This window comes from Athene noctua, chromosome 6, assembly GCF_965140245.1.
Source record: "Athene noctua chromosome 6, bAthNoc1.hap1.1, whole genome shotgun sequence".
In the NCBI taxonomy this organism is placed as follows: domain Eukaryota; kingdom Metazoa; phylum Chordata; class Aves; order Strigiformes; family Strigidae; genus Athene; species Athene noctua.
Window position 1 is genome coordinate 4,781,758 of NC_134042.1, and position 26,238 is coordinate 4,807,995.

Here is a 26,238-nt window from a genome sequence, read left to right on the forward strand (position 1 = left end):
CAGCAGCTCTAAGGCACTGTGCCCTGTAGCATCCATATGGACCTAGTACTTCTCTACTGAAACAAAGATAAAAGTAGACTGTACTGCAGAGCTGAAAGCTGAAGAAGTTAACTTCCTCCAAATTTAAGGCATTCAGGTCACATTTATTTCTGTTTTCAGTAGTGCCTAGATGATATTTGACAGCTTGTTATCCAAGTGCTTGACATAGTCTGACCCTTGTTTGGGTCTGTGATCAAAGATCCACTGGCAAAAGAGATATAAATGTTTAAGTGAAAAATATAACCTCCCAATTGTGTCTCATTTAATATTTTATATTCATTTTATTCTCCTTCTGCCAGCTGACATGCCTTATTTTTAGAAATTCTTTTTCCAATTACAGTGGCTGAGAAGGTGGCAAAATTAAAGTTTGTTGGCAACAGCGTGTCAGTTTTGGCTGAGGACATGGTCTGTCCAAGCTGGTCTTCTGCAACTGTCAGTGACAAGCTGCTGTGGAGGAGCTGCAGCAAATAGCTTCAGAATAATGTATCTGCAAGGCAGGAAAAGCAGGTTCAGAACTGTCCAGGTCATAGCAAGAACATTAAGGATTTGAATCCTGAATTTATCTGGCAGAGTACCCATGCGAAAATGAATAAATAGACTTTTCTATTGCAATTTCTGTTTTAATAACATTGACATAGGTAGTCTGTTTTCAGCAGATTGTTCACTGTTATGGAAATGCTTTGTTTCACTTGATTTTCTTCTACAACTAATTACTTAAAATAATATGTGGTTTATATCGTCTTCATCCCAAATCATTCCAAATTGCATTGAGATCTTTCCAGGCTTTCCAGCATATTTTCTGCCAGTAAAACAGAGTCATTTCTGAGCTGGAAGGTAGCTGGCTCCCTGTGGGTTGCGGTAATGCACTCCAGCTCAGCAGGGAAAGGAAAGGCCGCCTTACTCATTTGTTTGGGTTTAGCCAGCCAGAATGTAAGTATCCTGGGTATTTAGCCAGGACCCATGGGCTGAAACCTGTGAAAAAATGGCACAGGGAGTCCTACAGTTTCTGTCTCATCTAAAACCATCAGTAAACGTTGTTTTAACATGTGAGGGTTTTATTTGGAGGTCTCATCTAAGATAGCTGATTGAATCCAGCTGTTCTTTGACTGTCAAATGCAGGACGATCGCCTTGCAGGGGACAGTGGCTGCTATGTTTTGGAGGAGTGCTTGGTGCACAGGAAACCTTACCTTTGTTGTAGGCCTCCAGCTGGTCTTTGAAGGGAGGAACACTTTAGGAGCCATTGGAAAGTCATTAAAAAAAACTTCTGATCATATACAGGACTGACGTAATAGCACTGAAATCAGACAGGATCAATGTGCTTGCTTGTAATTAAAGCCCTTAGATATATCCGTTAAAAGCTCACGTGAGCTGTGCACGAGAGGCACGTGGTTTTGACCATTGCAAAAGTCGTCTTGGAGGCTCAGTACTTACACAAGCAGATGCAGCTTCCATGATGCATCAAGTGTGTGCCCTTAAGGCCACCTGCTGAAGGCAGTGGCAAATACCCCATTGATTTAAACAGGATTAGCTGTTGCAGATCACATTGAATTGAGAGATGCTGCAAGGAACCTCATCTGAAAGTTTTCATCCTTTGTAATTGAAACTTTTTCTTTTCGTTTGTTCCCGTAGTTCAGTTGACCCACACCTGCTTGTGGCCAGAGCTTGCTGCTGTGGGTTCACTCCCAGAGCTCTGCCTTCCTGCAGGTGGTGGGGAGCGGGGAGGAGGAGGAGGGAGAAAAGTAGGGCAGGACAGTAGAGCAGGGAGGGCTTGCTTTCACAACTATTGCTTTGCAGATGTCTAGACAAGAAGGAAACAGTTGACTCCCTTCTGGGAAATGAGTAACCTTCCTGTGCTGCCCTACTGAGAGCATTTTACATCTTTCTTATCCTTTCCTTGCTCCCGCTGTGTGTTCCCACTGTCCCCTTGTGCAGGCACTCATGATCTCATGGCTGTAAGGCAGATCAGAAAACATGTATTTAAAACAGAGCATGGATGTTTGCTCAGTTTCAGGTTTTATATCGGTACTTTATTTTATCTGGCCTAGAGATGGACTGGAATGAAAAGCCAAGGGGTGAAGGGTGAGGGAGGGTGGTGGTGGCCTTTTTGGTTGCAGCTAGCACTTAGATAGGCTGAAACCGACTCTGACTGCGGTTGATACAGGCTTATTCCTTTTGCAAAGATGCTACCTCATTCTGTATTGCTGTAATAATGTTGTAGCAAATCCATACTTCTAGAGTCTCCTTGAATCACTAATCTGGTAAACAGTAGTAAAACGGCAAGGAGTGGAAATCAGATACTTTTCCTCCAAAAGTGCTCATCCCTGCTCTTCAGATTGAGTTTACTTTAGTTGCTAACAATATAGAACCTAGGTCACTCATTTTGTGTGTAATTAAACCAGTTTCCTTGAGCAAGTTTTATACAATTATACGAGTACATATATTATATGGGGTGACTTCTCCAGTACCGCTGCCTGGAGGGCAGATTGGGATGTTACTTTTTTTGTAAGAGACAATGTGCTGTTATGTAGCTCCTGGAACAGGTTGGAGAGGAGACTCTCATGCCCTGAGTCACAGTGTGCTTTCTCATTGTCCTTAGGAGGCAGTAACCAGCTCTGGTTCTGGGTCCCTTGGCAACTTACTGCACACTTAAGCCTTCCTTGCCTGTATGCTGGTGGTATCACCTGCCTACATGAGTGGGCAACCTGCAGAGCTCATTGCTGCATTGGCCTTTGCCAGCCCACTCCATCACTACTGACAGCTTTCATGTTGCTGAACTAGCCAGGCCAAGAGAGTCCCCAGGATCAAGGTCTTTAGTGAAGACCAACATGTAAAACCTTGATGGTTGTGTTACTGTAAAACTGGGCACAAAGGAATCTTCTAAAGCTCAGTTGGAAGTTTTAAAAGGCAGGCATTCTGTATTGCAGTGCTGGATGCACGGGGGATCACTCCACCTAACGGCTGGGCCGAAAGACAAAGGCACACTCATTATATACAATAAAAGAAATAAATATTAATGTAATTTCTGAGAAGTACTCATCTATTTCCAGAGAATCTAATGGATATGTTAATACATTGCGCAAGCATACTAAAATCTGGGGAAGGGTCTCTAAGGGGCTTCCATGGGGGCTTTCGGTGGTCTGTGGTGGTTCCTAGTGGTTGTTGAAGTCCTTTCCATGAACTCTTGAGTCTTTTTTTCATATAAGATCTTGTCTTGGCTCATCGCTCTGTCTGTAAAGTTTCTCAGATTCCTTATCTTTGGTTTCGACAGGTGTCTGCTGGTTTATCTGCCCTCCCTGGGATGTACCTATCACGGTTGCAAAAATTATGTCCTCAGGTGCATTCCTGTCTGAGGCCGCTTACCTTCATGCCTGAGGCCCCTTACAACAGTTGGCATCAACTGCTTGCAGGCATCAGCTAGCAGGCATCAGATGAGAGGTGTTACAGAAATGCTTGTTGCTTAGTGGTTGGAAACCATTTCTTATTGGAGGTTGTAAGGGAGTAGGACTGCTTTTGTGAGAGGTTAGTTAGATCTGAAGTATTAAAGACCCCTTTGAAAAAAGTTAGTTGTTGCAAGTGTAGTTACTGTGCTAGATCTATAGGGAAAAAAAGATCAGACGTTGTCCAGTGGTAACAGAGTATAAGATGTAAAAAGAATGTGTTCAGTCTGATTTTTGCAGACAAAGGTTATATATGCTTGAGAACAGGTGTATCTAGTGATGTTTTCCATGAACCTATGAGTGATCTACAAATAAACGTTTCTGAATATCTCTTTTTTTTATTGAGAATGATTTTTGGGAGAGCAAATTCAGAGTGAAGTGTTTTTTTTTCACAGAAAAATAAAATTATGTAAGGTTTTAGTGAGCTTGTAGGGAGGATTGGCTTATTGCTCTTTCCATTTAAAAATTCAGGATCTTGATTTTTCTTTCATTGCCTACATTATATTTAGAAGAAACATAATAAAGCACTCAGAAATGCAGCATAAAGCAGGAAGTCTGTATTCCATCACATTTTTTATTGTTTATTAGAACTAATTAGAACTGTGTAATTGAAATCACTTGACCTGCCTCTGTGATTCAATGCAGAGATTTCTGGTTTGGCTTAAACTGCTGGGAAGAAGACTGCATTTTGAGAAATAAAATTGATTTTGCACAATCTGCTGATCATCAGCAAGGCTTAATGAATGATCTCAAGAAGCCTCATTATAGTAATTTGGATGAATGAGCAGGAGTGGAATGCAAAAAGAAGAAAGTATAGTTGGTGCTTGAATGCCTCACTTCCTGATATTTGACTCTAAAACTATCGACAGCTAGCAAGTGAAAAGGGTCAGCTATCCTTGCCTTACTTTCCTTGAAACTTCCAAGTTAGTTTGATGCCTTTTGGGGAAAAGAAGATAAGTTTTTGATTTCAGTAGCAGCTGCTCTCTAGCAGAACAGTGCAGTCGTTTCATTTGTAGAGGTGTGATTGTATCCAGTTCATAAATCGTGGGTGATTCCAATCCATGACTGTACATTTTGTTCAGTTCAGAGAAGTCATTGCCTTGAGGCTATGAATTGGATGATTGCTGAAGCCTTTTATTTATGTAGAATCTACTGGTTAGTTCCTGAGCAAAGGTGAGTCTTCTGGTCAGCCTGGTTTCAGCTGTTTGCATCACAAAACTTCTGTGCAGCTGACACAGTATGGTGTTCATTTAAGAGAAACTTGGGAATAAAGTAAGTGAGAACCAAAATGGAGTGAAAATGAAAAATACGAAAACCTTGATAGGTTGAAGTAAGTTTCTGAACACCTCTGTTGTACCGTCCATCCTAACCATCCATAATGTTCAGTTTCAGGGGTAGATGTTCTCCAAATACCATCCTCTGTGCTTGCTTTCATTTAGGGTGATGCAAGAGCACCCTGCAGTTCTTCAAAATAATAGAAAACAGGAGGGGACAGGTAGTTCTAGCTGCCAGTCTCTCCTCTCTTTTGTCTGAGTGAATGTCTTTTTTTCTGTCAGAACTGAAGCTTTCATTAGGACCTAGCTGGTTTTTCCTCTCCATGAGGAGATGATTCTGTAGACGTAAATAACAGCTGTGCAAAGGAAGATTAGGTCTCTGTTGGACTATCACCTCTGTAGTCCCATTTTCCATTTCTTGCTTTAGATTTTAGAAGCAAAACTGTGAAGTTCTTCTAAAAAGCAGTGGAGGATGGATGCCAAAATGAAAAATTGGGTTTCCTCCGCTCTTTTGCAATTTAGGATTTATTAAAATATGAATAATTTAGTGAAATCATGTTCCAAAATATATTCTTCAGGTTTTTTTTTTTTTTCAGAAGAAAAAAATAAGAAAATGTGGCCTATGAATTAGAAGCTATTTTATTTTCTTAACCCAAGATGAATACCTTTAACATAGTTCATAGCAGATCACATATACTAGTGCCTGTAATAACTATATTGGCTGTAGGAGAGCTACTCTGAATTTACTGCTTTGACTTGGGTAAAATTTGGTCCTTTTACTGGTAAAGGAAAGCTGTTAGTCTTGAGAAAGTAATCTTTTCCCATGCTTGGAATATCCAAGGTATTTTCTCTGATTTTTTTTTTTTTTTAAATAATACTGTTTTCATAATGCTTCTTCCCATGTGTAAATATTGAAGTGCATGCTAGATATAAATATATAGGATCAGTGAAATCTATGTTTAAAACCTTTAGGAATAACTTCCTAATCTCCATACATCAGGAGATTTCAGGTATTAAGTTTTAGATTATATTCTAATAGCATGCAGTGCTTACTTTTTTGTGAGGCTAATGTTCAGGATTTTGCAATCATAGTTTGGCTGAAACTTTGTCAAGTTGAATTCAGCAATGCATTTCCCAGCTAACTGTAATGAGTCAAAACCCGGTGTTTATCCAGTCTTGTTACACTGTTGCTCTGCAGTTTAACCAGCAGAGGATGTTAAAATCTGATTTCCCGAGTTCTGTGGGAAGTAGAGGCTCTGCCGCAGAGCAAGAGTTGAGCTATATAACACCTGGTCTGGATGCTTAATCTCAGGCTGATGACCCGTTGGCAGTAGAACATGGCATTCACTTGAGAAAGCTGCCATTCAGCTTGCTTAAGGATACAACTATTCCCCCAAATTGCTTCTCAGTTTTCTGGCTTCCCAGGGCATTTTTAGAGTAAAGGAATCTAAGCTTTACTGCCAGTCCTCCTCTGATTTGTTTATAGGTCATTTCAACTCTTGGTGACTCATTTTTTTAATCTGTTATTGGGAATAATATTTGCTCTTCCTCATGGGACTATTGTGAAGTTTATTTCATTAGTGTTTATGGAGGACTTGGAGATCCTAGATGCCAGATGCCAAAGAAAAACAAAAGGTTGTTATTACCATTTTCTTGATTAAATATATGTATTTTTTTTCCTTGACACTAGCCTTACAAATGACTGCAGTCTTTCATATAATGAAATTTGCGTCAAATAATGACTGTAATAACTGAACAATAATGAGGAATAGAAGGCATTGCTTCCCTCTGAAACCAGTGTAATTTACATATACCACTCGGAGAGTCTCATAAATTATATTCTGCTTGGTCAGTCCACAGAGAGATTAATACTGGTTTGTTTTTTGTAAAACGTTAGAAAACTTAACCTTTATGTCATGTGGGTGTGCATGTATTTTTATATCTTCAGAAGATTAGTCTCCTTTGCAAGGTGGCAATCCAACAAAATTAGAGTTTTACATTAGAAATCACGCTTTGTTTTCCTGCTGGGCTCTGAACAATTCTTGCTCGATCTTATTTAACTTTAAAATCAGCTTGGCAGCCTTTCCTTAGTGTAGTTGATTTGAAGTTTTGCTGAAGAATTAAGCTTTCATTCCCAAAAGCCACTTCTTAATGCTGTGGTAAATCAAGTGAAGAACCATGGGAACACATGAAGATCAAGCACTCAGTGTATAATGCATTCTTACATCTTTATCACATTTACGTATGCAGACTGGTCATTTACATTTTATAGTTGTTGCCACCATGTGAGACAATGTCCGAGTTATGCATGTCCATGCCCTCACTTGTGTTTTTCTCCTTCTAGTAGTCTGGCCCTATGTGTATAAAAATTAATAGTATTATTAACTATTTAGCATCACACAACTGTTAAAATGCATTTACACAGCTTTGATAAGCGAGGAGCAAGGTTGACTTCAGTGCACTTCACCAAGAGCTGTTTCATGGCCGTTACTTCCCTTAGAGTCTGGTAAAGTGATGGAGATGGGCTGGGAAGCTGTTGCTGTGTGTCTGAAGAGTGGAGATTTCAAGTCCAGGAAAGCCTCTACGGGGTTCCTTCAGCTCTCAGCATTTGTTCCCTTCTCGAGAGGCGTCTTCGCCCAGTTCCATCATACCCTCCCCGCCCCGTGTGCTGTCTTAGCACACCACACCCCACCCCCCTTCGTGATTTAACATGCCCTCCAAAATCTGGGGTTACTGGCTTTGATGGTACCGTGAGCAGTGCACCTGCAGAACAATGGATTCAGTCCAAGTTTTGAACGTACAGGTGTCCCAGTAGCTAAATTCAACACGCTAGTGAATAGTGCCAATGTTTCTGCAAAGAAGGCAGGGGGTGTAAAGCTGAAAAACTTTAAGAGAGGGAATGAACACCACCAAGAAAGAGTGACACTTCTGTGTCCCTGAGGACATAAATTTCAGGCATAGATGATCACAGTCTCTCCCTTTGCACTTAAAATTACTATGTCCACTTGAATTTTGGGGGCAATGTTGTGTAAAATCCCACTGACAAGATCAGAATTTCACAAGGAGAGAAGAAAAATTTGGCATTCTGGTGCTCATCTGTGTGAATTAGGGTCTCTTCAGTTGATGTGTTTTCTGCTTACAGATACATACGGCTCTCTTCTTTCCACTGCAGGAGCAGCCTACTAAAGCAGATAGACTGGTTCGACTGTCAAGGTGTGAATCATGGGAGAACAACTGTTAAACAACAGCATCCTTGATCAATTTATTAATAGCCATGAGCAGTCATATGAAGAGTTTCTAAATACATTCACTTATCTTTTGAAAGGTATGTAACTTCCTAAATCTCCCATTAGAAATCGCAGCCAGAAGGGAAATTAAAAAGAGAAGCACTAGTATTTAGTGTTGTCCTGCTACTTGCTTGCTTTGTGACCTTAGGCAAATCCTTGTAATGCTTTGGTTTCTCCTGTCAGCAGCTGGATCTCTAAGGACCGCCTTTCCTTAGCTTGTTTCATAGACTGTAAGGTAGGTCTCTACAAGTGGTTAATCATGTTTTCCTCGCTTTAGGGAGGTGGGGGAGCATGCACTATTTGGAAGGACAGGCTTTCCTAACTATGCCCTGCATTGTTTTGCTAGAGGTTTCCACAAAAGAAGAGCCTAATGAAATATGTAATACTGGGAGATGGTCTGAGATCAGGGCTGTGCAGTTTGGATACTTTCACAGGTTTCCTAACGCTAAAGCTGTGCTATGCTGCCCCGTGTGCCAAGCTACCAGATAACTTGGATGAAGGCACATCAGAACATCACATTAGGATGATCAGACTGAACAGGTCACATGGCCTGCAGATGAAGTAAAAGGTGGGTCTTAACCTTCATAACCTTCATTGCTGAATTACGGGCAGTTCAGGTCTGGATCCAAATTCTGTAGCTCAGATTCATTTCTTTTGGCCATGTTAAGTCAAGTGCCATAAAAATAAATGCAAGCTACATATTGCTCACTTACGATTCTCTACCACAGCTTTGCACTAAAAATGATGTCCTCGTATTATTGCAGAAGCACTGTATTTTTCAATTACAGCATGTGGCATGCTCCATTGATTGGCACTCAGAAGTCTGTCCTGTCCTTGTCCTTCAGGCAGAACTAAGTGTCAGTCACAGGCACTGAGCAGAAAACCAGTGGGGGAGTTGGAAGCTGCCATAGAAATAATCTTGTGGCAACCTTCTGTCTCTCCTCCCAATAAAAAATAGAGGAGAAAAGGAGACACTGGGGAATGAGATAAGAGGATTGAAAATTAGGTTCTGGTCTTCTTTATGTATGATTGATACACTGGGGATAGCTTCTATCTTAGAAGCATGCTGCATATCACGATGCTACTTGCAAAAAGCCTCAGCATGTATTTCAGTCACTTTCATTGTCACTACAGCATCTGCCACTAAAACTGTATAAAAGGTAGAGCTTTAGCTGAACCAAATGCTTAGAAATGCAGTTTCATATGCTGGTATAAACAAACCGGCTCAGCTTGTTTTCCTCTCACCTTCATTTTCCTTTAAAAATACCCAAAAGTGCAGGTTTGCATTATAAACTAACGACCTGCAGAAATGCCACTTAAAGCAGCAGGCATTTTATCATCAGAACAGTGCAAGATACTTTAAAATATCACATTCTTAGTTTCTTAATTTTGCATTTGAAAAAAAGAGTCATTTGGTTTTGTTGTTTTAAAGAGCAGCTGTGATAGCTTAATAAGATTATCTGCTAATAAGCTCCAGAAATTTTCACTTTTATGTATGAGTTCAGATATTTACTGTAGGGATAAATTTGTGGTTACTGCCAAGCAAAATCTGACTATTTTCAGATTACCTTTCTGAATTTGGCCTGATAATGGTGTTGATCCACACACTAAATCTTTGTACAGTGATCATTAATGTCAGAATTTGCAGTCCTGCTTAATTAGATATGGAGATAGCTATTTGTGTACACGAATAACCAAGCCCATTCAGTTGTGTGTGTAAATATATAGGAGCGCTTTAAAAAAATCCCTTGAAAAAACATCACCATCTGATAGATTTTTGCCTGTCATAACATTGGAAACAGAAGACACACATATAACTACTTGGATCCCACTGATTTCACAGGGTACTGTATTTAAGTAAGGTGATTTTAACTTGTGCAAGAATTTGTACTACCTCTCTAGTTGGGATTGCAAGGATATTTTCACCAGGAGTTTCTACATTATTCTTGAAAGCATCTTGAAAAATTAAACATTAGCTATAAAATTAAACATTTCATAGCTAATGTTTAATTTTTCTTTATGAGTTAAGTTCACACACAGTGAAACTGAAAAGAATATACCTTGAGTACAGGGACCCAAGCATCCCTGACTGTCTGGCCTGTCTAAAAAGAACCCTTTGAGGCTATAAATGTCAACCTGGAGTAACTCCCTGTGAGCACATTCAGGTCTTGTGCTGACAGAATAGTTCCATTCTTGTAAACACAGGAAACAATATTAATCTTTGTATTCCAGACTTTCATTGGCTTTTTAGGGATTGCTAACATCCTAATCAAGAAAACTGCATTTTTAGAATGTCTTTTAAGATCCGAATGTGTGATACTACCTTTGGCTACTCCTATTCTTCCTTGTGTTATTTGGAAAGATATTCTCTAAGCTCAAGTAGAGCAAAAGTTGGAGTCAAAATAAGGTTCTTTTAAATTCTGTGTAGTTCATTTAGTGATATGTGTATGGTTTAAGTAGCACAGACAGTTTATAACAGTTGTTATAACTTAGTTGGACTGTAAAATTATATCTTTGATATAGGTATTAAATCTTCCTGATTTTAGTATTCCTAAAACCCCCAATGAGTCTGTTTTTTAAGGTGTGCTTGGTGCTGTGACAGAGTGAGAGTTCATAGAATAATTGACAAGTAAATCCTATAGTAAGGCTTTTACCTCACTTCTACCAGATCTGATGGGACATGGATAAACATACTTAAATGTAATTTTAAAACTCTGAGCTCAGCAGTGAAAAATTTATGTACTCCAACAGAACAAGACCTATATATCTTAAACACGTAATATTTAAAAAATATGGGAGCACTCCCTCTATAATTGGAAATTTTTTTAACCCTTTATAGATGGAGGGCTGGGGTAAGATTCCGATAAGTCTCTTAGCTTTCCTACTTACAGCATCCCAAGGGCATTTTTTTTGTCAAAAGGATAATATTAACAAGGTGAATAGATAAGTGAAAGGGCTGGTGAACTCATGGGAATATAATTTAGTAATTAGTGCACAGGTCTAGAAAGATGAAATTTTTCATGCTGGCTGTAAAGTTTTGCAGAACTTTTCTGCATCTGGAAACAAATGACCACCTCTTGTGCAAACCCAAAGCAAAGACGTTGGTAAGAGGAATCATTTTATTAGTAATTTATTTTAATACATTCATTTGTATTGCTCTTAGAATCAGTGAACTCACTTATGACAAGATACATATTTAGTCTTGCTAGTTTGTTCTTTTAGCTTTGAGTGTAAAGACAATCTGATAATATAACAGCTAGCTGGCATTTGCTTTGAGGTTGTACAATGACACTATATGTTTTTTAAGTTCAGAGAAAAATCTTAAGAGTGATTTCTTGACTGTGCAGTTGAAGAAGCCTCAGAAGAATTGGATTTACAAAGGAATCTATGAACCAGATTTCTGCGGATGTGGTCAATGTGTGGTCTCTTCAGAACTGAACGCTTCCTAGAGCAACTTTGGACAAAATCTCCTGGACATAGACGCAATCCTCACTTTTTAAAAAATTGCCACACAGGGAAAGAGACTCTTTCAAATCTTAGGAAGAGTGTTTGAAATCTGGTAGAGAGAACTCTGATATCCAAAATTAGAAGGCAGCATCTGCTAATTTTTCTCAACTCAGAGGAAGATTGGGAAATTCACTGGAACATAAAATATCTCCTTTGACCTTCTACAAAAAATACAGAAAAAACCCCGAACCTCAAAGGTCCAAGCTTCAAATTTTTATCTAGATTTTAAATTACTCCTCTCCCACTTCCAAAAATATCCCTGGATCAGTCAGCTGCATAGAAAAATATTTCCATAAATAAAATTCTTACCCAAACCCAGGTTTAGATTAATATTTTTTTTCCATGGTCCTGGGCATTTGATCACTGGGGTTAAATTCAGTCCATTCCTGCTGTTAATTTTGCTCTGTTTCATATACCTCACACTGTCTGGCGGTGCATTGAAGTCTGAGGACTTTGATCACACCCACCTCAGAGCAAATGGAACCTTGGATGTATACTTCATAGCCTCAGTGCTGTTGTTTTGACGCTTCTGTATCAAGCAAGTTGTCAAGCAGAGGAAGTTGGAAAGTGGCCGACCACTTCTCTGCTTCCAGGTGGCATGCAAGAGCCATACTGTGCATTGTGATCATATTAATTTAATTCCCCAGTGAAAGCTGAACGATGTATTTAGTTCACAGTTCCATTTGATTGGTAGCTGTCTGCTTCCTTTTTTTGTTAACCACATTTGGGAAAACAACAACTTTAAACTTCCTATAAAGTGTCACTTTACAAATGTGAGTCCTAGCAGCAGAAAGCATAGCAGAAAACTGTATAAGAAATGACAGTGAATTCACTTTTATTTTAAAAATGGACCAGTAGGACAATTCTAACCTCAAGAGAAATTTGCAGCCTTCTTCCTATGAGTAGATTTGCCAATAAAAGCAACTAGACAGTTCAATAAAACTAATTAAATTAATCTGTCATCCCCAGGGAACTTAAACAGGGCATGAAATGGGGAAACAGCGTCAATTCAGAGCTTTTTATTGATGTGTTGTGCTGGATCATTGGAAAGAATTGGTTGGGAGAAAAAATTTGCAATTTTCTATTGATCATAAATTCAGTGGCTATCTCTATGTAACCTTCATTCAATATAGTATAAAATCAAGTACCATACAAAGCCCTTAAATATAGAAAAAAAGCAGGCATAAGGATGCAAACATAATAGATTATTTTTGAAATAATAACAGCTGATCTCTTTTACGGATATTTGTTGTCCTTAGATCTCAGTGGTATTTGCTATGCAAAGTAGTTCATCTGCATTGTATAGACAGAAAAAAATTAGGCGTAAAGAAGGGAAATGACTCGTGTTCATTTGCACAGTAACTCACTGGCAGCACCAGATAAGGACAAAGGCACTGAACTCCTGGAAACTTTGACAGCCCTGGAACAATAGTGCTTCCCTGATAGCAATTCTTTGTTCTTTTCTGTGATGGTTTTATTACTAAACAATTTCTAAAGATTGTTTCAGATGGAAAAAAAAAAAAAAGTATTTTCATTCTGTTGAATAACTTAGATTTTCTAGAATGTAGGAAACGGAAATATGTAGTAATTTTGCTGTTGGTACTTTGATGCAGATTCCATCCTATAGTGGCTATTCAACTACAGTTGAATTCTGTAGTACTATAAAAAGCAGTAACACAAAATGAAGTCTTGCTCAAGCTCATCACCTTGCCTTGAAAGGCATCGAAGTGTGCTAAATGCAGCTGTTGGCCAAGTTTCTAGTCAGTGTAGTGAGATGAGGAAGCCTTCTTTTCTAGATGTGGAAAGGACACAAAGCAAATATCAGAGATCAGAGCCATACAGTGGCTCAACAGGACAATCAGAAACAGAAATCAAGTGACCTCACTTCCAATTTAGTGCTGAATTCTTTATAGAATTGTGTGCTTTTCTGTGTCCGGGGTAAAATAGCATAGAAATGCCTAGTTTCGAGCAAGTTGGTATTTGCCTTAAAACGAATAATCAGGCCTTTTGAAGATGCCTTGATATCTTAATTATACTATCCAAAATTGAGCATTTTAGAAACTCTTGGGCTCTCTGACATTTTATTAATTTGTTTACACCTGCTGTAATCTTTTTATGATATTATTTGTTAGGAAAGGAATACTTTGTGTGGAGATGTCAGATGCTTTTACTTATATACAGTTCACTTGTTTCTTAGAGTGCTTATCTACTTACCTGCCTGTGCTGAATCCTTCTAGAATGCAAGTACACAGAAGGTTTTCAAGATCAATTCTGTCCTGATTTATTAATATGTCACCTGCTCTTTTAAAGTGCTCCAAAAATATGTATTTAATGTAGTCACCTTGCGCTGAGAATTGATTTAAGCACGTTTGTGTTGCTTTGACTGTAAAAAAGAAAAAAAAAAAAAAGCAAGTGTAACAAACACAGTACTTATTTAAGTAATAAATACATTATGTTACTTTTAGCTAAGGTTCAATGTATGGCTTAGTATAGCCAAGACTCAAAGAAATGTGGAGTTCCTGTACACTGAACTAGTATTCTCTCGTTAGTTACTGTTTAATTTAAAGCTCTTTCTAAACTATCCCTCAAACACAATTTCTGAAAAATAACGCTATTTGAATTCTGCAAAGAACAGTGTAGATTTTCTGAAGCCATTAGAAGCAGGCCCATCTTAATCAACTTCTGGAAAAGGTCTTCCAGCTTTTTTTATCCTGATACACTCTCATATTATAATTGCAAAATACTATCAGTTGTACAGCCTATGCCTTTACAAAGCTGTTTTCTTCCCCCACCACATAAACACTCTTTGTTGTTAGAACTGGAAATCTGATCTAATATTTTGGCATTGCTTGGTAGTGACAGATACCACTTGATCCCTGGTAGATATTAAAAGGTGTAGCTCCCTTAATAGGACTGGTCTGCTAAATATCAGCTGAGGATCTGCTCTAAGATTTCTGTCATGGTTTTCTGAATTTTTTAATGGTTATTTTTCATCATCATCTGTTGGAAGAAGCAGAATTTTGCTCATGAAGGCTGCTGAAATGGTCAAGTGCACATTTGCCTTGTTATTTAACTGACTGCTTTATAGTATTCAAATGGAGAAGGTACCCAGCAACAGTACTGTTGAACCGTGGAAAAGTAATACATATTTTTAAATGATCAGCTGGGGTGAACATGGTATAAACAGGAAATACTGCGCATTTTCTGACACTGACACTATCTAAAGCACAACAGAGACATAGATACTGATACAGATAAACACTACATAAAATCAGAACATAGAGGTTCCATTAAGGAAAAAGGGAGAGATACTGATACAGTGAAAGAACAGTTGAACTTCTGAAATTAAGAGCTGAGTTAGTCTGGAAGAAGTATTGCTGTACGTTAAGCTAGAGCAGATGTGTGAGAGTGGCTGAAATATACTTGAGAGTAAGTAATTCCTCTTTCCCCTGAAGGAGCACATACAAAAAAGTCCCTTCCTGTCTGTTTTTTAAACATACTAAGTAAGGAAAGTACCCAAAAATGACAGTAAAAGGTAATAATGGGGACCTGAGAGTTTACCCTTTTAAGTCACAAATAGTCCCACTGAAGTTACTTGTCCCAGTCCATGGAATATGTATTTATCCTAGTTGAGAACATGGTGTAGGGAAATTTCCTTAGGAAATTGGAATTAGTGAGGAAAGAATCAAGTCCATGTTGCCGATTATAGTAAAAGTTGACTTTTTTTTTTTTTTTTTTAAATAAAACGTAAACAACTTTTTTGCTGATTATTTTCATTTAATCAGGGTAAGATTAAAGACATTAGGGGAAAAGGCTGCACCAGCTGAATCTCTGTTGTGGTGTCAAGAGCAAACAATTCTGTGGGCGTGAGTGAGTTACACTGGGAAAACACTGCAGTGAAGGGGATTCAGCAGCAAAAATGCCCTTGTTAATTGGAGGTGAAGTGTAGCATCAGAAGACCACAATGTTTGATGTGTCCCATATGTCAATTTGCACACTTAGGCAGGTAAGTTGTTATTTTCTCTGCTCAAGTTACTTTGACAGAAGAGTTCTGTTTGCTCAGTGCTACCGTGAGATCAGTGCCCTCGAAATTAGCGATGTTTTTGGTTGAGTGAGATTGGAATGGGACTTCAGGAATTCACATACCTAGGGGATAGGCAATTCAGATGCTGAGGGTTGGCAGATACAATATAGTATCTATGGAACATCCACTGCCTTTTTGGATGGCAGCAGGAGGCTAGGCAGGATGCCCTGACTCCTAAACCAGCACTACATAATGAGGTTTAGGCACCTGAATTGCACCTGGATTGTTCTTATGGACACTTACTTATAGGACACTAATACTGAAATCCTGCAGGTACTTACTGTGTGGGATACTTGGGATTTTTGTCATGAAAAATTGGACAAACTGCATGGATTTACCGAGATTTATGCGTTTGAATACATGGAAACAGGAAGATAGCTTGAGAATGTAAATCAGAACAGGTTTTCTAGGATAAGTAACTTTAAAACACTGTGTTCTATTCTCAGCTGGGCAACATGCAAGCAGAAGGAGGCTGCAAGCTTTGATTGGGTTAGTGCAGAAAATCTGGGAGCTGGTTTGATTGAATTACCAAAAAGAAATAGAAGGCTTTAAAAATTATCTTCTGAACAAATTGGATTTTTGGCCTTGAAATTTGTTTTTTCCTTACAGCTTGGCATGTAGGGTAAATGAACTCAGCACCATACAACCGTTCACATAGCTGCAAATACATAAATACCCATACTTCTACAGTATGTTACCATCTTGTGAACACCTCAAAGTGATATTTTTATAGAAACTTCTCAGTGACAGGGCTTGTTCTTGTTTTAAAATGTGGCTGTTTGCTGATGGTGTGTTTGAAGAATGGACATAGTGAATGAACATGAGCTTTGAAATTTCATGACCTCTGTGCAAGACAGTTGTCGTACTACTATAAGTAAAATGAATTTTTGTTCAGGAGTCCTGCACAAAGTCACTGTATTATGTGAATCCCAGGTTTTCCATCAAAGCTTGACTTGGAAGGGATTGAAGGGATTCACAGGCCTTCTGCTGGCCCTCAGTCCATCATTTTGAGGACAAAGAACTAAATTGGAACTTACAGTAGAAGCTTTGCTTTTTTTTTTTTTTTTTAATAGTTAAAGGGGCCTGTTTTTCATTCTCACCCAATTTTTGTTGTTGGCATGAATCAATTCAGTTGAAAAACAGGTGGGAAATACCTAGTAGTTTGTGTTATTTTGTCCACTGTATTATCCCAGGTTAGGTTTTCTACCATATGTTATTGATTGCTGCATCTGGTCTGTCTTAGAAATGTTTCAGACCACGAAACTTCTATCATTCTTCCGGGGCTACTATTTCATCTACCAGATGACAGGAAGTTTTTCCTGATAATCCCGGTAGCTCTCTTCTCTGGCTTTGTGATAAGTGACTCCATTATTCTTTGAAATATGTGGGTGATCAGTGGTCATTTTCAAAAGATTCCCTTCCAAATTGAAAGACAAAGAGAATTTTAAGCAATATAGAGGATAGATAGCAGGGGAGAAAAAAATTTATCAAGCTGGATATACTTTTTGATAGAAATATGTTTTTGAAGTCTGCAACATACTTTTCAGTGACACACAATTATGATGGATACTACTCTTGAGAGACTCAGATTTACTTTTCTAGAGACCTAAGCTGGCTTATTATTTCATTGTTAAGGTACTGACAGTGGAATTTCTGAAAAGTAAGACTGAAAAACTTTCTGCAGAGTGAATATGTGAATCTTTCCGTCATTTCAACCTTCTTCTGCTACTTTTTGTTGTGTTGGTATCCCTTATTTTGGACTTTTGTCACATGTTGTGAAGGCCAGTGTTGTACATCTGGATCTTGGCAGGTTGACAACTGCGACTGTGAATAATGTCAGTTATCACCTAGGCAGAAGGCAGAGTGATCCTCTTGCTGTCTTGAATGTGATCCTTCCTCTTCCCCCTTCTCTTTCAAAAGGAAGGAGAAATGGCTGAAACTCAGAACACTGTCAAAGGAACGCAGCTGTGATACTCCTCTGCAGATTGTAGTTTCTTTAAATTTACAACAATTCATGTGTTGTTTTTAATAATATTTTTTAAGATCATGACTGTTACTGCTTCAGAAGAGCCAGTTATGTGATGCATGCATTGAGAAACTATAGGTATCAGTAGTTACTTTGGACATCTGAAGGTGGATCTTACTGGCCCTGAGGGGCTGCTTGAGGCTAGCAATGTCATGTGTGATTCACCTCCCCGACGCCAATTTATGTGGCTCGTTATGCACATGGTGACATAGCTGAGATTCTGTCCGCAGCATGCATTTCACAGCTGCTTTGGGTTGCTTTTTTCTTTTCCTTCTGAATTTTTCTTCACTTGAAGTCATGAATTTAGTATCACATTGCAGTTGTGAATGTTTCATCAAGTGTAATGTTTAATATTATATAACCCAATTAACTCTGCAGTGGTCTTAACCAGAAAAAAGTTTCTGACAGCAGTTTATGACTGATCTCTTAAGGAAAGGAACAGTGCTTCTAGCTGTAGTCTGGGGTCAGTAAGTGGCACATAAATACAATGAATGCACTTGATTTCTTACTAGCTTACTTAATCTATCTAGCTTTTGAACTGTAACAATAGCTCAACTGTCCAGAAAATATATAACCTAATAAAATAAGTTTGTCAGCTCATATGCACTGTCTAATTATAACTGCCCAGCTATGTGTCATAGATCTTTTGATGCTAAAATGATACTGTTTTATTTGGAGAATTCAGAACCTATGTTTTGGAGAAGGATGATCTGATTTATATCCCAGAGGAATGACCACAGTGGTATCCAAGATAGACATAGACTTGTGCAGGAATATCATGTTTATTCAGAGCCTATCAGCTGTATGAATTATGTTGCAGTTGTTGATGTCCTTTGTCTCTGTTGATCTGGCTGAGAAAAGTGTATGGCTTCCAGAAGCTTCTTCTGACTTCTCGTACATGAAGGCTCCTGATGGACACAAAGAGGATACCAGGTCCTCAGTCCCTATTGCTACTCTATAGGTCTGCACATGTTTGGCTGCACAATTTGCTAATACACCCCTACCCTATAATACATTAATATTTTTTTTGTGGCTTGTCAGTCTTTAATATAAAATTTGTCTGATCTTTGTACAAAACAGGAAGTCCATCCTGTTTTACCACTACAATAACAAAAGAGTGAAGCTTTTTGAGCTAGTCATCTAGTTCTTCCTATAAAGTAGGGTGACAGTAAAAATATCTTCAAACAGCGGGTGACCATTTTACCTATCAAGAATCTAAAAGAGGTTTTGTGTGTAATACTGCTTCATTTCCATGACTTGAAAAAGAGAGTGTGTAGGAAGAAGAGATTGCCCATATGTACTGCTGTTTCCAAATATTGTTTTGGGAAAGTACTTGATAGTACTTTCTATCAAGTATAGATAGGGAGAAGCCAGATGTCATATCAAAGAGACCTGGGATTTAGGAATTATTCTGAGGATCGATCTGTGGTCTGAGCATTAAAATCTGTTTGTTAGATTGTTCTGGTCTGGTAGAATTTTCTTTCTATGAACCTTGACTCTGACGAGTGTGGACTTCAGGTTATGTGCAGACTGCCAGCCCTTTCTATGTGTCAGAGTAACTCCAGTACAGAGCTGTCCCTGGGGATTAATAACTCTTGAGTGGATGGCTCAACCCCAAGGGCATCATTAAAACTCTCCACAAGATTTACTCCAATGCCTGTAACATATAATTATGCTTTAGAAATGCACTGCAGTGTTTCTTATTGTTGCAAAGTAGATTTTTCAAACTAAACCCGAGAAACTCTGCTATATGAGCATTTATTTTTCATTAAGAACGTGTGGTGTGAAGTTAATTTGAATTGATTGTTCTGCAGCCGCTCCATATTTGATAATGGGACTTTTAAAATAAAAAGTCCTGCATTTTTATTTTGGTCATGCTTAGTATATTTTTTGCCATGTTGTAGGAAAAAACCTATTTATCTTGGGTTCAGAGATCCATACTTCCATGCACATTCTTGTCCTGATCTGTAATCAGCTCCTAGATCCACTCTGTACTGTTGAGATCTCATTTGATGATCCTGTAGCTGTATCCTTCTTCTGCTGGCTGCTCTGTCCCCCATGGACCTGGCTCATAGAACAGTCAGAAGCACTAATAATTGTCTTAACTTTGCTCTTATTGTCCAAGGAGTTGTTAAAATGTCTGAAAGATGTCCCAGACTATCTACCATTGATATACTCAGTTCTGTTTCCGAGTGAAGGCCCAATTAGCCACTATTGATGTATAAAATAAACATGAGAGAAGTTACTCCAATCTTCTGTTGGTGCACTGGCAAAACATTTTTCCAGTCTGTTTTCAAGACTGAAGGAATCCCCTAAGGGAACGAACCCTGCTTGAACATCTGTATTTAATCTCGAATCTCAGGACCTAAACTTCTGGCAATTAAATATCACTGGTGTACTGCTGTTTGTTAGTCTGATCCCAATAAAATATTTACTCACAAAATTTTCCCACCCAGTCAGATTGCTGATAAAGGGAGGAAATCAAGTCGGTAGTAAGCTAAGGCAAGAGCATGCTATAGTTGTTAAACACTGAAAACAGAAAGAAGTCAAATGAGGTGTTCTACTAATTAAAGGTACAGGGGCTAGATTATAGGTCCTGTCAGTGCCTCTTTGGCAGTGGTGCCCGTGGGCACCCAAGAGCTCTGCAGTGCTGGGCCTGGCAGTCTCACAGCCAGTATCAGTGTCAGCTTGGACAAGGACTGCCAAGGCTCACTTTGTTACCAGACAACATGGGCATTTGCTCTGATGGTTGTGAGGTTCACACATGGGGCACACGTTTGGGCTGATAGTCACTATAAACAGGGTGATACCACAATACTGAGGTAGGAAGTACAAGAAGTACTTAATGTTTGGAGCAGATCATTGCTATACAATGATCAAAATCAGAGTCCTTTCTTGTGCTTGATAAGAAGGTACACCATCAGTTAGGTATGTGAAGGAATACATGCACTTGAACTGCTTCAGGTATCAAGTGATTTTGTGAGCACAGATCCCACATAAGCACGGTTGCAGGACTTTTGAAACTACACATTTAAGTGTTGGCAGTGAGTGTTGGTGTTGAGGAATGAGGGGGGTTTTCTGGGTTTAGTTCTAAAAATGTACGTCTAAAATAGCTGTACTGAGTGTGTGCAGTTGTGATGGAGTTTATAGTGGTTTGCAAAGAGACTCTTCATGTGTGCTGGTGTTTGCAGTGCCAGATGAAGGCATGGGCACAAATGTAGCATTTTCTGCAGAACTCAGAGAGCATTTAAACAAGTTTTTAAACAAAAATAAGGTGTAACCTTACTTCCTGTCTTGCTTTTTTCAGCTCTTGGTTTACTTTATCACGCTTTCTGTATACTGCATAAGCTTTTGAGACAATGAATTCTTCAGTATTGAGGAATAAGTGATACTCTGTGCACTTGAAGTTCAAACTGCATATTTGGTTTTATAATAAAGATTGCAAAATATATGTGTATGATGCATATTGAAGCTCTGAGCGTGAGAGGAGCAGTGAATGTGTAAAATTTGATCTAATGAAATGCATGTTTTTCTTCTCTTGAGTAGTGCATTATGTTATCTGATGTGTGATTCTCCTTGCAGAGGAAGCGGGGAAGACAATTCCAGGTAGTAAAGTGGACTCCTTAAGAAAAACATATTCTACTTCTGAATTACCAAATAGAAATAAACAAGATGTCTCACCTGGAAGAAGCAAAGAAATCTGGGTGTCTCATCCATCACAGATGCCAAATGAAAATGAGGTAAGGAGTTAACATTTGTCCATGCGGACAAGCACCACATTCAAACAGATGAAATTACGGGAGATGCGCTGTCCAAATGTTAGAGACTAGTGGTATTTATCCCATCCGAGGCAAATATTTAAAATACTACCTAAGTGTGTAATGCTTACAGAGGCACCTGCAGGGATCATGTTTGGCAGTGGCATTTGCTCTACTGAAGAGCTGCCATAATCTAATAAATAAGGTGACCTGCAAGGACCTTTGTAACGCTTTCACTGAAGACTGCAGTTAATGGTAGAGATTGGCAAAAAGAAAAAAATCTTGAGTATGGATGCCAGCATACACATTAATTTTGTTCCTTGGGGATTTTAGCAAGTACTGAGTTCTGTGTTACTGAAGCTAGATTGCTTCAGATACCTAAACAGTAGGCAGGCCAGAGGCATTTTTAGTCTTCTGAAATGTATGAGATTAGGGATTTGATGTGTAGGGACAGGAAAACAACAGACATTTTCTGGATAGAGGGAGATGGAAATCTGAATCCACTTGTTAAGAACTGCTGTCCTGCCTGAATAACTAAGCTGTGATCTCAAAAATTTCCGTCATTAAACTTTTCATTAGAAAAGAAGTAGCATGTCATTTTGTGCAATACAGGGCAACACACTTAAGTGCTTCAAATGATAGGCCTGCCAGGCCCCAGTCAAAGAGCACAAGCTGTCATTTTCCTTCCTACAAGCACATGCCTTTGAGGTGGAATCAAGCAAGGCTTTTAAAACAATCACGTTCCATCGGTTGATTGTGTAATAATAATGACAAGAATCCTTTTGCCATTTTTCTCATGAAGAATACAGTTATCTCACTGGGATAGACTGCCTTTGGGTCTCTTACTTTGAATTGGCTGTCTGCCCCATAAAGCAATGTGCAACTTCCGTTATCCTTTATTTAATGAAACATCTCAATACTTGTCTTTGTTGCTACAGAAAAAAAGTTTCAGGCATGGCTGCACATTTTTGTCACATTAGCAGTTTAAGAAACAAATACAGTAATAGTACAATGCATCAGAAAAATTCTAGTGTAGCAGGAGGAGGCTGTAATGCAGTAAGTTGGCCACTGTAAATTTTAAGCCTGCCCTGAGGAAAGGGAAGAGGGAAAAAACTGCTATTGAAAACAATGCTTGTTCTAAATGCTGCTTTTTAGGCATATTATGATTACTTGCACTGTTGTTCTAGTTGATTCAGTCTGGTCCTGTGTAGCATTTCGAAGGATTACCTGTATACATTTTATTTTCAAGAGCATTGCATTCACTTTCTTAAAAATCGTAAATATACTGTAAAGGATCTATATCTGTAAATCAGTAGGAGCTTTGGTTCTGTTTCTTGCATATTTCTGCCTATCTACCTGCAGACAGGGGCAAATGGGAGCTGGAAGGCTGGTCACTCTGATGGAAATGATGTCAGTCTGTCTGAAAGAGTGAAGGTATGTTTTTCTTTCATTTTCTTCAAAGTGGAGATTATGAGCAGAACATGACTGGGTTTTGCTTTATTCATTTACAAAGTACTTGCAATTCGTTGATGTATTTCTTTTCCATCTGTGGGAAAGGAGGATGAGAGCGTCACCGTCCCAAATTTTTTTCAAATGTTAATGAGTGTGTACTTTTAAAGTGTAAAGGTTATGTAAGTGTTGGTGAAAATGGTGTCAAATCAGGTTGGACAAATTCTCTAAGAGCATCTCTAGTTAATTCATGGAAACACAGAAGACTACCCAGTGCATCTAGTAAATCCTTCACGGTAACACTAGTTACACACAGGCTGGGAAAGGCCTTTCACTCTCACCCTATGCATCTATTCAGAATGCTAACTGAAATAAGAAACATCTTTTCTTGTGCTGTGTTTTAGATAGTTCAGACTGTTTTCAAGGGATATCAGCATGAAAAAACAGTAGTGCAATGTCCCAGATGAAATACTAAAAATTTAATAATACTTAACTTTTTTCTTTCCCATTCAGTTCACCATTAGTATCAAAGCAGAAGGATCAAGCTGTACTTTGCCTACAGCATGTATTGTCTCTGTGCCATATGCAGTGTGCTTGCGAAACTGCAGAGTAACTTACCATGTATCTTTTTTCTGTGAAAATATTTCACTTCTCCATCTTCCCACTAAGTTCCTGAAAAAGTTTTTCTGTACAGCTTGAGCTTCTTTCCCATCACTGTTGAAATGCAGCAATTTTGGCAGCAATTCTTTGCCTATACATAAAAGTATTTCCTTTGGGTTAGACATTTCAAAGCAAATTCATATGCTTTCTTGGAAAAATGCAGGAGAGAATGGAGAAGATGAAGCAGACAATTTAATGCTTTTTTTGCTTGTACTATAAGGAATGGAATTAATACATTTTAAACTATTTTCCAATTTGGTTTTTTTACAGCAGGTGGACAAGTACTTAGATTTGGAAGATACAGACACAGATGAAGAGACATGCAGTGGTAGGTTTTCCCCCTTCATATTCACTATGGTTGTCTGTCTTTGGATGCAAGTGTATGAACACTGATTAAAGAACTGTTTCTCCTCTAAAAAAGATGTTCTTCCAAAGTTTTTCTATTGCTAGGAAATTCCCCAAATTGCCCAAATTCCCTAAATTAAAATACTCATTTCCTCACTGTAAGAGGTAATGAGATAATAAATTATAAAGAATATTCATTATACCATGTCCTAGTGAGCAGTTATTTTTTTCAAGATTTTTCACAATTGCAGAGCTCTTCTTGTCAGCAATGTTTCTACATTTTTCTGCACTTCTGTTTTGTATTGAAATTGTTTTGGTTACGGAAGTTTCTCCACAAAGTAACGTGGGTGCTAGGAGAGAGTTCTATAAAGTGGAAATATTTGATGAAAATGTCTTTATCTATTAAAAAGATTTCATCCTGGGCTTAAAATAGATGAGACTAATTCTGATTGCACAGTGAACTTATTTAAGAATTCTAATTATGAGCATTTTGAGTTGTGTTGAACTGTTGCGTACAACTATAATGATTTTAACTCTCTCACCTCTAAAAGTAAATAGAAACCTAGTGTCTGTAGTTATTTGTTTATCGTAGGTGCATTTGTGGTCTTTATTACCACCAGAATTGATGACCTTTTAGTGATTAATTTTTCTCATCTATACCTGTGAGTACACAAAGATACCAAGCCACACAGATTAAGGGATTTGCTTAAGGTCACTGAAAGAAGCTTTTACAGAGCAGGACTTTGGTCCTCAGTTCCTTGGTTATTGCCATTTGATTAGTCTGTCTAATCCATTAAAGATTTGATTAGTCTTTCTTTTCTGTATGTGCAGAATTCCTATGAAGTCAGAGGGCTTAGAGACTTCCAGCTGATTAATATTTGGAGCTTGGCTGTAAGTCATAAAAATAATAAACCAACATAAGTCAGCTTTATGGTAAATATTCTTTCTCCAACCTGGGTATTTCAGTGGAGTTAAGACAGTAGTCCTGTATCAAGTACAGACGTCAAAGATTTCTTTTGAGTGTAGTGTTCATATGAGCCCATTTTTCCCTTCATAGGACATTGTTCTGTGTTTATGTCTTAAATTCTGGTAATATCTATTAAAAAAACCCTGGGGCTTACTGGTGGAAGCCTAAACTCGCATTTCAGTGGTATCATAATGAACTGGGAACTGTCTATGTCTAGTTCATGGAAGTATTGTTAGATATCTCTAGTTCCTAACAGGCCACAAATTAGATGATGGGAGAGAAGTCCAACACTAAAGCACCAAGCCGGGCAGTGAGGAAGGAAGAGCTCTGCCAGAGCTTGGGTGTAGCTCACCACTTTCTGGACCTTGCCTCTCTCCAGGCTTTTCAGTCATTTCTGTGCATTTGTTTGTGTGCAATAGTAAATGCTAATCACAAATGTTTAGAAACCCCTAGTAAAGCAGACTGCATTTGAACAAGATGAGAATTACAAAATCTGCTTGTACTGTCTGAATAGCACTTTATGGAAGCCACGCTGGGAAAACCTTTCAGTTAGCACTTTTATTGGTGATTATAAAAATAATAAACATAACTTTATACCACCACTACTGTAGATTATCAGTGTGCTCACTACTTGCTTTTTATGTGATATTTGGCTTGGCTTTCAGTCTCTGCTCTCCTCAGCTCCTCCCATGAAACAGCACTCCCCGCACAGACTCCCTGCACAGACTGCCTCAGTGCAGAAAGAAGCCGTTTCAACTCCCAAGCAATCAACAGTGCTCACTAAGAACATTAAGCATTTAGATTTTATTTTATAACGTCGAAACACTGCATAGCCAGAAGCTAACTACTCCTTCTAAACCCTGTAAGAGTAGTGAACAGGATCCAGATTTATATCTGGGAAACCCACAGCCTGGGTTTTGCCCAGGGCTTCTTCAGTGGAGATAGTTTTTGAATCAAGATGAAAAATTTCCCCTTGACTCCTAAGTGCAGAAAACAGGATTTATAGTTTGACAGTTGTCTTACATATCAAAATCCACTTCATAGGCTTCGTAATAAGAGGGGTAAAATCTTACTCCTGTAGAAACCATAGCAACAAAATGCAAATTAAAATATAACATGGTGTCATTTAATAAAGCAATAGAAAATAATATCACCATTGACCACCTTAATAAAGGATTAATTCTGAAGAATTTCAGTTAGTTTATCAGTGAGGCAAAGTGTGACGCAAATTTGAAAGACATCCTGTTGCTGGCCTTTTTAAATACTGCCACCTGTATGTCAGAACAAATGATAAAGACTTCATATTGGCAAAACAAGCTAGGACACCAATAAAAAATATCATACCTTGCTGGTATAATTGCAACAAGCTTTTATCTCTGCTTGTTATTGGCAGCAGTTCAGTAT

At 38.4% G+C, this 26,238-nt stretch overlaps 1 protein-coding gene across 4 annotated transcripts in view; it reads left to right on the top strand.

The window, feature by feature from the left end:
* The window catches only part of IFTAP (intraflagellar transport associated protein), a 48,526-nt gene that overhangs the window by 5,313 nt on the left and 16,975 nt on the right, over nucleotides 1-26,238 (top strand). For 2 of the 4 annotated variants that reach the window (XM_074909365.1, XM_074909367.1), the window contains 4 exons: nucleotides 7,924-8,076; nucleotides 21,238-21,395; nucleotides 22,776-22,847; nucleotides 23,793-23,850. In XM_074909365.1, the coding sequence (XP_074765466.1) occupies nucleotides 7,974-8,076; nucleotides 21,238-21,395; nucleotides 22,776-22,847; nucleotides 23,793-23,850 (391 nt within the window). In that variant the 5' untranslated portion in view covers nucleotides 7,924-7,973. Of the gene's footprint in view, nucleotides 1-7,893; nucleotides 8,077-21,237; nucleotides 21,396-22,775; nucleotides 22,848-23,792; nucleotides 23,851-26,238 lie in introns of all 4 variants that reach the window. The other 2 variants (XM_074909368.1, XM_074909366.1) reach the window with 2 other exon arrangements.